The sequence below is a fragment of the Balaenoptera ricei genome, chromosome 11 (assembly GCF_028023285.1).
Source record: "Balaenoptera ricei isolate mBalRic1 chromosome 11, mBalRic1.hap2, whole genome shotgun sequence".
In the NCBI taxonomy this organism is placed as follows: domain Eukaryota; kingdom Metazoa; phylum Chordata; class Mammalia; order Artiodactyla; family Balaenopteridae; genus Balaenoptera; species Balaenoptera ricei.
Genome location: NC_082649.1, coordinates 53,166,182 through 53,177,551, shown reverse-complemented (window position 1 = coordinate 53,177,551; position 11,370 = coordinate 53,166,182). Strand labels below are relative to the sequence as shown.

Genomic DNA, 11,370 nt, shown 5'->3' with positions numbered 1-11,370 from the left:
ATCTTCTGCATGTAAACAAAGTGCTAACCTCAGGACTAAGATACCAAACCCCATCCTGGTAATAAGCAACATTCGGTGCAGTTGCCATGATTTCCAAAGGATATAAATTTAGCCCTTGAATGAACAATGTATGAGATCTGCTCTGTAAGTACCTGGTGAAAACAACTGCTAACAGCAGCAATAATGTTTCAACATAAAAAAAACTATTTGAATCGATTAGTTAGAGGTCCATCTTTGAAACAGCAGCTTCTTCTCAGAGCAAACAGTAAGCAATAGAAAACGTACATTTGATGAAACATTCTTTGCACTGGAGAAACATGAAAATAAATATAGTTCAAGGAAGTATCATTATTTTTCTAATACCTCTTTCTCAGACCGTACTAGTTTACTGGTTCAAGAAGCTTGCATCACATTTTGTCATTCATATTTTACATATTGCTATCTGGGTAAAAAAAAATGCAGGTCTTGTAAAAGAATAAAAACATTGACAAGTATGCATGTGCCAGGGACCAAATTAGAGGGTTCTTTGGTGCGATTTGTCCAAATTCTCAGATTTGAAGGATAACATGTACCAGTAAAAAAAAAAAAGTCTGCTGTTAGACATTTACAGCAGTGCTCTGTCTTGCTTCACATTACAAATCAAAAACAGCTGTTCTCAGTAAGCCAATTTTATTTTTTAAATCAGGCATTGCCAGAAAGTTTTGTACATTAACCTGGACCAGTGATGGTTCCAGTGATGGTTCTGTACCCTCCGTCGCTGTGAAACATGACATGAGCTAAAGGCAAAGACCGGTTCTCACAAGGACATCTGCTTCAAGTTAGGAACCAGAACAGTATATTTAAACAGTCTTCTTAGATATTTTCTTGCCTTTCTTAAAAACTAGCTTATTTTTAATGTAGCCACGCTTCCTTTTTGCAGTCTAAAAAGAAAACAGAACACATGGTGTTAGTGCAGGTTTCCTACGGATTAAAACTACAGATACACACATGGTTTACTGCAGAGTGATGAAGACTGTCTTAATAATCCCTCAGATCTTCCTAGGCTGGACTCTGAAACAGCACCACGAACTGCTCTATGCCAAGGATGCCGAGATCCAAGATGAACTGGACTAGGTCCTCACCTTTAAGATGAAGGACAACCACAGCAGTCCTCAAACGCCTGTCATACATTCCTCACCATCAAGTGAATGGATCCCCACCTCCCCTCTCAACCACTGAACGCTTAGGTGTAATAATTACTCACATTTCCAGGCATGATAGAATATATAACTAGACTAAGGATTCAGAAAATGTTAATGGTGCTCCTAGTTTAGTTTCCAAGAATTAGCTGTGTCAGAAATACAAATTAACTTAGTAACTTTTGGAGCCCCAATTTTCTTATCTGTAAAAAATGAGGATGATTACACCTATCTACAAAAATAAAGAGAAATAAAGTTACTTGGCACATTCTCCAATTTAGGTAGGAAAATAAGCACTTAAATATTAAAACAAAACCCAAACACCAAGAAAAAAACCCGTAACATTTCTTGAGCATCACAGATCTTTAAAAAACTAAGACATTTTTCATTTTTCTTAACACTTCAGGATTCCACTTAAAATACTGTCAACTGATGTCTGTGGTATAAGAAATAAATTACTACAAATGTGGTGGTAGAAATTACTGCAAAAATGTTTGCTATTTTAGAGTCTCACAAAGATAAATCAATATAGGAAATGGGTCTGACAATCCGACATATTCACAGATACTGAAAAAAGCAAATTTCTTGGAAATTAGTTCTTTAAGGCATCAGTCAAAGCACTGGGTTAGCAGCAGGTGAAGACTCAAGAGACTGACCCCTCAATTCAATTCTCACATTTAAATACAACTTTTGGAGGAGGTTTCAGAAACTCTGGCAAATGCTATGTCATGTACATATATATTATGATGTTCAGTTTAAAACAATTTATAATTTTTTTCTAACAGCGACAAAAATACAAGGCAGAATGCAATCCTTCTTAAGGTCACAAAAATTAGCTACTGCTAACTTGCCCACAATATATGTTATTACCTTATTATTAACTTATTTTATTAGGGCAAAAAGTAAAGAATTTCAGAGGGCACAATTTGTAAAAATTCAAACCAGGCCAAGGAGTTGGTTTCTTTATCATCACCTACATTATTTCTAACTTGAAACCTTTTCTATGAGATCCTGTAAAATGCCCCAGGTCTCTGCACGTATGTATCTAGGTCCTCAGGGTGTTTCTCTCTAGGAGCAGGTGAGCCATGCAGCCCCGGACTACAATTCCCAGTGCCTCAGCCATGTCAGCTTGGAAGTGGCAGGAAGTGGCTGCTGTACTCACTCACACCCGCTTCAACCCCCGAAATAAAAACCGGGTTGGAGGAAAGCAAAACAAATAAAGAGCATTCCTGCTAGTACAAAACTGAGTATAAAGCCATGGAAACCAGAAATACTAGATCCATGTTGTTGGCTAATAGAATATGTTTTTGGTATATAAGACAGATGGATTTTTATTTATCCATTCACTTATTTGGGGGAAATGATGAGAAGACAAAGAGGTCAGATTAAGAGACTTCACTATCAACAGTTATACAGCAAGTTCAATGCCTTGTTTTTCAAAACTGGGCTGAGATGTCTTAGGAGTGACTGCCTTCAGACTGGCAGCATTTGTTCTGACTTCTGCACTGATGTGACTCACCAGTTTCTTCTACCACGTGCCTATGAGACACCAGATCACTTGATATGACTGACACAGTGAGTGCCAGCTCTCTGTGACTTATTTAAATACGTTAGTCTAGATATGGTAACCTATTCCTGGCACAGAAAGTATTCAGTTAAAGTTTCTATTTACATACCATACAGTTAATATTCAGCACTTTATAGTACAAATTGAAATAATCTGTATCCTGAATATATTTGAAGTATATTTTAAGTAATACAAAGGGATAAGACAATTCCTTCAATGATTTAAAATAACTGATCTGAGCAATGTAAACCTAAGTATCTTTCAAGACTTAAGACTGAGATCAGTCTAATAACAATTAGTATTATAAGGGTATAGTACCTTAAAATACAATTTTAATATTTTTTCTGACTGCTCATTATTTTCCATCTCCCCCAGAGGGCAAACCATATAAATACTCATTTTTCAGTAGCTTTTATAGCAAAGATTAGATCTATTTGGCTTAAGTGAGTCATAATGACCTCTAATAGAAGACTTCATATCTTATTAAATATTACAAAAGGACTGCAATAGTCTCATCATCATAATTCTACCTACAAGCTTTGTCATGACAATTACATTTAAAAATAATTATCTTAAGATAAATGATTTTTTTAAATTCAAGACTCAAACCAACTCAAGTTTACTTTTTATTCAATGAATAATACAGTAACATCGTACTGAGAACGGAACATGAAAATGCTACATAAATTTGCTTTGACCAAAAGATGATGAACGAATCACAACTGTTATTACTTGTTTGGCATTTTTACTTTCACAAAGGTTCAGAAGCCACAGACACATCTCACTTTACAAACAAGTCTTAATAATGGGAGTGGCACAAGCTAAAGCCAGAACGCCTCTGGAAAATCTCAGCTTGGTTCACTGATAACCACTCTTCCCTATCGAGAACTATCCAGAACAGTTGCTGCTTGGGGTACCTGAAGTGCTCAGTTTGCAAGGATTGCCCTCAGCAGGCTGGTTTTATATCTCCTTTGTATATAAGCCTTGGTCTTTATTCATCTGGCAAATGAAAATTTATTCGCAATTTTCAGTAATTATTTATCAGTCAAACCAACCAATCTTTGAGTTACCCTTTTTTTTCTCTTCTTTTTAAATTTTATTTATTTTTTATACAGCAGGTTCTTATTAGTTATCCCTTTTATACATACTAGTGTATATATGGAGTTACCCTTTCATAAACATGACTTCATTTGGCACCCACCTTCTTTGACAAATACTTCTGTTTTGGGAAAATGTTGGTTACTCGAGGTTTGTGGTCTAGTGTCACCCTGTTATCGGGTGCTTTCACTTTATATATCCTTACAAGCCAGTGCTCTGATGTAAAGGCCTCCTCCAAATGCTTGAATTTAATGTCCTTGTTTCCAATCTCAGCATTACGTGTTCGATCAAAACCTGGGGGTGTACGGAAATCCAGCTGCAAAAGTGACATTAGTATTGGATGTTAACCATATTGGAAAGCTTGCAATATTAGAAGGTAGTAAATGTTAGTAGCAGAGTAAAACTTTCTCCTTTTAAACTAGGAAAACACAATCAGAGCAATATATTGTAACAGTTCTTGTATGTTGCTAACCAGATAGGAAGAAATCTGCAAGAGAGAAACTAAATACATCAGAATTAGAGTTTCACTGAACCCTTAAAGTGGATGAACAGCCCGCAGGCATAAAAAAACCAAAATAGCAAAATGAAATCCATTAAAGCCCTTCTTATAGGTATTCAGAGAAAACACACAGACAGGCCTGCTTTTCTGCCCCAGGGCCTTGCACTATACTATCTACTCTTTCAACCTCAAAGTTCTTCTTCATTCAGTGACTTTGCATGGCTGGTCCCTTTCTATCCTTTGGTCTCAGCCCAAATACCATCCCTTCAGGAAAATATTTTCTTGAGATTGATGGTTGAGAAGTCTCCTCCATTGATTCCTTATTCTTTTACTCTATAGTGTTTGTTGCTAAAGGTTTTATTTATTTTTAAAATTACTTATATCCGCCAACAGGATGTAAGCTGCATGATGACTTTACCTTATTCAGTGTGGCTCTATCTCACCAGTACTGCTTGTTAAGTCAGTGCACAAGTAAAGCAGTGACGCTAACAATCCTGAAATTGGGAACCACAAAGGAAGTCAGACAAGCCAAACCGTGGGAAGATTAACCAAGAATGAAAGGAGGAAGAAATGGGGGGACGCAAGAAGATTTTAAGAAATTCTCAGACTAAGTTTATGTGGCCACACAGAACTTAAATGAATTCAACTTAAAAATAAAACCAAAAACCAAATCTCCTCCAGTGTGAGAATAACTTGTTATTGCACATCTATACAAGAGCAAAGTTATATACTTCATGTCTTAAACATATTATTCTTGAGTAGGGAAAGGCATCAAAATGAATGCATGCTAGACGCACAGCTTAGAGCTCTTGATAAACGTGACAGAAAAAAAAAGTCCTTCAATGCTCTCATTAGTGAACAGAGAAACTAATCTTTCACCCATTTTCTGAGGTAGCTAATTATTATGGCTTAAGTTGCTTCTTTCTTAGCATGAATTTAGAGACCAGGCAGTGGCCTTCAAAGAAAACACACACAAAAACCTAAATCTGGTAGTAAAATTTTTGTCTGTTTTTTCAGAGCCACCTGTAGAGTAATTCCAAGTGAATAATGCTGAAACATGATCTTGACCCCTGGTATTTGTATAAAATTAAACAAGCAATTTTTCCTCTGCCACTGATGTAACCTTAGTATGAAGGATGTAACTTGGTGTGACAGTCATGCAATCTGAGAGCTATGAAGAACCACAGAAGCCATCAGTCCAACTCCATTATATACAGACAAGGAAAAAAACAAGTCCAGAGAGAATATGACTTGTCCAAGGGTTACGTGACCTGACAGAGACAGACCTGGAACCCAGGTGCTGTGACAGTCTGTTATCTGTTCTTTTTGCCACGATGCCTCTTTGCCCATTCACTCATTTTTGTTGACTCTTAATCTTTTGTACCATATCATTCCAATTTTCTGGGAAAACTCTGACCCAGAGAGTCCTAGCTCTCTGTGGTAATGGAGAACAGGGAAACAGTGAATATGTGAAGTGACTAAATAATTCACCTCTTTAATTTCAGGCTTTCCCCCACCAGGCAGTGAAGTTAAACTACTTAAGATCACACTGTTTCCCAGCTGGAAGACCTCTCCCCGGTCTTCCAAAAGCATGAAGTCAAAAAGTGAGATGACAAGCAAAGAATGGATCTGAGCCTATGTTAATTAACAATTTTGGAAAGAAATCTTCGATCTAAAAAATATTTCCTCATTTTTTACATACAAGTTTCAGAAATTAAATTTAACAGAGAAAAGAATCTTTAGATGAGCACATTTTTCTTTACAGCACAAACAAAACATCATTATCCTGTTTTTTAGAGTCAAACAAGGCTACTTAATATTCCTTTGAATAAAGATTATAGAAAAATTGATGTAACTAACCTGCATTTCTCCAAATCTGTAGTATGACATTTTATACATAAGGCAATTCAACAAAGTAGGGGATCCTGCTTTGTCTACACGGAATTCTCCTTGTGGGGTGAAATAGTCACTTTCCTACAGGAAAGAATCCAGAAGTTTGTGTCAGTTTAATATAACCAATTCAAAGCTACAGGTTCCCCTTTTCATTTCCCCATAAGAACTAACTTTTGAGGTACCTTCATAAAGCCATATTTAGTTACATCTCAAAAAAACATAGTATCAGAAGATGAATTTATAAATTTAATGTCATCTCTTAAAAAACCCACAAAACTATCATGGGTGTTTTTTAAAGCTCAGTATAGAAATCATTTATAGAAAATAAACAAGAGCATCCAAGAAAACATAGAGAAAAAGAACAATAGTCTGTTAGAGTGAGGGAGGGCAATTATTAATTAATTCTACCAGATTTTAAACCATGTTATAATAAAACCTCAATAATTTAAGAAAAAAAAAAAAAGGTACCAATACCATGATTTAGTATCAGGTAGGCCGACTAAATTTGTTCTTTATTTTTCCATATGAACTTATAAAATCAGTTCTTTAGTTGAGAGGGGAATGTTTAGAAAACTTCTGTAGGAATTTTTATTGGGAGCTCATCAAATTTATGAATTAACCTCTAAGAGGGCTAATCTGACACTATCTATAGAAATTCCTCATCTAGGAATTTATCCTACAGAGATACTTATATGTGGGCAAAATGATGAGTGCAGAAAGTTATTTATCGCACCACTGTTTATGAGATTAAAAAACTGGAAACAACCTAAATGTCCATTAACAGGGACAGGTTAAATAAATCATGGTGCACACACACAATGGAAGACACTATGCAGATATAAAAAAAAAAGAAACGAAGGATCCCCATAAGATCTCCACAATATATTGTGAAGTAAAAAAAGCAAGAACAAGGTGTATATTTTGCTACTAGTTATCTGCTTCAATAAGAATCATAAGAAAATAGTAAGAGACTACCATGGACTTTTTTCTTTTCCTTTTCTTGGGGTGGGGGTGTAAACTTTTACTGTATATCCCTTTATATTTTATTTTTTGAACCATGTGAATGTGTAAATTACCTATTCACAAAGCATAGGAATTTAGGATTTTTCTCTATATAAATGGTTCAAAGCATATATCTGGATCTACCACGTCACAGTTTTAACACTGCTAAAGCAAATGCACAAATGAAAATTACATACTAGGAGGATTAAAATTAAGACCAATTTAACACAAGGTAATACTGTTTATTAATGGTAGTTTAGGGGAAATGTCACAGCATTTACATTTAAACAGGGAATCTGGGGCTTTACTCGACTTCATCCCTGTCACATAAAACACATTCATACATTTTCCCAAAAGGTTCTTTTATTCTGGATCAGCAGTGAATCTTACTCTCATCTTTTGTGCCTTCACCACGTAAACCACAACACTGGGTGCCCAACCTCTCTGCGCTCACAGCTGAGTGGGAGAGATACAACAGAATCTACCTACAAACCAGGCTGGATGTGATCTGATGATGCACCAGAGAAGGGCTTTTGGAGAGGGGACAAATCTGTGGTAGGGAAGCTACTCCAAGAAGAAAAGAGTATAAACACGTGTGTCAGATGAGCCAAGGAAAGAAACCACGAGGCAAGTTTCATGGGCTAGAGTAGATCGACAGAGTGGAAAAGGTGACAGAAGGACAAGAGGCCAGCAAAGGAAAGTGAAGTATTAAGGGGTTGCACTCTGAGCTAAAGCGTTTGGACTTCATACCACTGCTTCCTTATTTCAATCATCATTATGATTATTTCAAACCAGCCTCTAGGCTGAGGCTTCATCTATGTTACTGTAAATTCTCATAACAGCACTACAAATGAATTATTCCTGGCATCTGTTAGTGATCAACTGAAACAGCCGTAATCACCATTATAACACTAGAACCTAGAACAAGACCTAGTGCTCGAAGAATATAATGCTGACTGGCTGAAAAACAACTTGCCCATAGCACCAAGCTGACAGTGGCAGGGTTTAGTTCCAACTCATGTCTGTCTGGTTTCAAGTCCCCTTTCCTTAAACTAATGAAGGCTTTAAAAAAAAAAAAAAAAAAGCTGGAAAGTTACATGATCAATGTCATGTTAGACTGGGAGAGGGAACAAGAATAAGGCAAAGATAGCAATTTCAAGGCTACTGTCCTATTTCAGGTTTATGAGCATAGGGGTCAATGCCAGAGTGGAAGCAATGAAAATGGAAGGAAAGGGCAGAAGTGACAGGCTGTAAGGAGTAAAAGCAAGAATTTTGACATGTGATTGCTTTGTAGGGGAGAATGGAAGTACCAGGTATGAGTTTCCAAAGTTTTAAACCTGGGAAAATGCTTATGGTATCTTTAATAAACAGTAAAGTCAGACTGAAGAACTAATTTGGGGGATAGGATAATGAAAACAAACACGATGCAATTAGCGAGGTAAGAGGGCTACTGGGAGCTGTCTTTCACACACCGAGAACGACCTAGTTTCTTACCCGAATGTCTTTTGGATGTTCCCCTTCAGCTATCCTAACCATCCAGAGAAATTTGTTGATATCATCACCAGAATAGCCAATAACCCCTCCAAAAATAACCAAGACATAATCTACATCCAGACTCCTCATGATTTTATAGGCTGCTGTTTCATTTGAAGACATGGCTTTTCCCACCTACAGAATAAAAAAGGAGAATGTGTGTACTTAGTCCCAAAATACACTAAATAAAAATGAACGCACATTTTTACTTTAAAATGGAATGCATCTCAAGAGTTTGATTTACATGGAATTCTTTTTATAGAAATGATTTGCTATGAATTCAACAGATTTACTGAGATTTATAAGCACCTCACTTACTACAACCAATTATAGCAGAAATGTCAAAATCAGAAATACATGCTCTAATATTCTGCTAATAATTAGGTCTCATGAAATTAACATTTCAATATGAAAGCAGGCAAGCTTAAAAGAAGTAGAACTTCTCATAACCTCAGGCCAAGGATGACCATCCATCTAGCTAGCACAAATATATCCTTTTCTTCAGTTTACTAAACATCTAATGATTAGCTACAACACTAATACAAAGAGAACTCATTTGGCTAACACCCAGTTATCTATTTAAAATCTTTAAAGAACAGAGAGGTGATAACTTTAATTAACGTAAATTAGTTATTTAATAGCTAGAGCAAACATAATTTGCATGCCCATAAAACACAGTGTATTTGTTTTACATATTTGCAAATACTTTTCTTATGAAATGGAAAATATAAGACAAATATAATATTTTAAGTTTCAGATTTTGCCTAATTCTCCAGCAAACAGCCTAGAATTCTGAATGATACTTAAATAAATTCTATTCTTAAAAACAAAATAAGTAAGCATACCTTGAACTCACTTTATTGAATAAATATGTAGAGAAGTATGTTCAAAATTCATCAAGCAAAGAGTACTTTCACCCACATTTTTCCTACTTAATCACAAGTGAAGTTTGATTGCTAAGTAGTGAATAAAGGTTTGTAACTTTTGATCTTTTGTTGATCAAATTCTTACCAGTGCTATGTGGCTGTTATTCCAGGTGTTATTATCCACCAAAGTAGTTCTATTAGCCATCCCAGCTATTTGATAGCCATAATCCCACCAAGACATCACTCGGGCATGTTCATCTGTATTTTGCCTCAGCCAAAAGTAAGCTTCTCTAAAATCATCTAAGATATTCCTGGTGCTGAAAACAATCACAATATTCTTTTAAATGATATCTTAGAAGTGTGAAGATGGTAACTTAAAACCTTGAGGTGCCAGGCCACTAAGTAATTTCACATTTTAAGGATGGTAGTTAAAAGCCTCCATGGTAGGGAGAAAAAAAAAAAAAAAAAAAATCAATGAGGAGCTAGACCTAGTGCTTCTTAGACTTTAATATGCATACAAACCACCAGGCCATCTTGTAAAAAAGCAAATTCTGGTTTAGTAGTTCTGGGGTGGAGCCTGATACTGGGCAAGTCTAATGAGCACCCAAGTGAAGCAGAATCTGGGGTGGGAATGTGGGGTTGCAGTACATAAACCAGCTGTTCTTAAACTGTAGCTGCATCAGAATCACCAGGGGGGCTTATTAAACCACGATCGCTGAGTCTCACCCCCAGGTTTCTCATTCTACACACTGAGGTGGGGTCAAGAATTCAGATTTCTAAAGGACTTCCTGGTAATGATGATGCTCTGTGTCCAAGCACGACACTTTGAGAAAGACTAATGTGTATGTTATATATGCAAAGATATTTTGGAAAAGAGCAGGAAATACAATGATTATTACCTACTTCTACCAAAGGGGACGGGCAGGGGAAAGGTCACAAGAAAAGCACAGCAGATTCAAATGCAGAGCCTCACAAACATCTCTGAATTCTCTCTTTTGAGGCAGGAAAAAAGGGTAGGCATCAAATCGTTTTGCAGTCAAGCTGTCTTCTTACCCGTCATGATTGTAAGAGGCCAGGACCACACTTGGGCTGGAGTACGCGTTGCTTGTGACCCAGGTACAGTGGACTGCAAACATCATCAACAGCATCAGCATCAACATGGTAACAATGCTTTTTATATTAGGACCTAATCCCTCTTCAGTTTTTTCCTGTTCAGTTACATGCTTCCTCACTTTACCTGCCTGAAAATGCAAAAAAACTGATGAGACAAATTCATCATTTGACTTGCTTTCATTAAGACACTCAAAAGGGAGAAGTTGGGAGAATGTTATCTATCATTTTAATTCTTTCAGAAGGAAAATGTATAACCATCAGGAATTCTCGTGTGGGTCATACAACATTTTCTAAAAGTTATCAAGGTGGATTCTAAAGTCAAATGTGAATAAGAAGGCTTCCTGGAACTAAACCCAATCCAGGAGCAGGTTGCAGAGCAAAAAACCTCCAGTAAGAGGATGCTTTCAAACTCAACTGTCCTTATGTTTTATGTAAATACAAAGGGGATAACCAAATGGTCTCATGCTGGCCACCTTTTCTTATAAAAAATCTGAATTCCTCACCATGAAAACAGCAATGTCCAGCTATAATCCAGAATTATCAGAATCAGTTTTCTAATTTCCAAACCCCAAACCAACAGACTTGTTAAAATCAAGATTACATTTTTGAAAACAAAACAAA

At 36.3% G+C, this 11,370-nt stretch overlaps 1 protein-coding gene across 3 annotated transcripts in view; it reads right to left on the bottom strand.

Moving 5' to 3' along the window:
* Nucleotides 1-652: 652 nt before the first annotated feature.
* The window catches only part of STT3B (STT3 oligosaccharyltransferase complex catalytic subunit B), a 97,563-nt gene continuing 86,845 nt past the window's right edge, over nt 653-11,370 (bottom strand). For 2 of the 3 annotated variants that reach the window (XM_059939065.1, XM_059939067.1), the window contains exons 11-16: nt 10,690-10,877; nt 9,782-9,953; nt 8,732-8,905; nt 6,203-6,316; nt 3,947-4,159; nt 653-920 (exon numbers count right to left, since the gene is read on the bottom strand). In XM_059939065.1, the coding sequence (XP_059795048.1) occupies nt 840-920; nt 3,947-4,159; nt 6,203-6,316; nt 8,732-8,905; nt 9,782-9,953; nt 10,690-10,877 (942 nt within the window). In that variant the 3' untranslated portion in view covers nt 653-839. The remainder of the gene's footprint in view (nt 921-3,946; nt 4,160-6,202; nt 6,317-8,731; nt 8,906-9,781; nt 9,954-10,689; nt 10,878-11,370) is intronic. The other variant, XM_059939066.1, reaches the window with a different exon arrangement.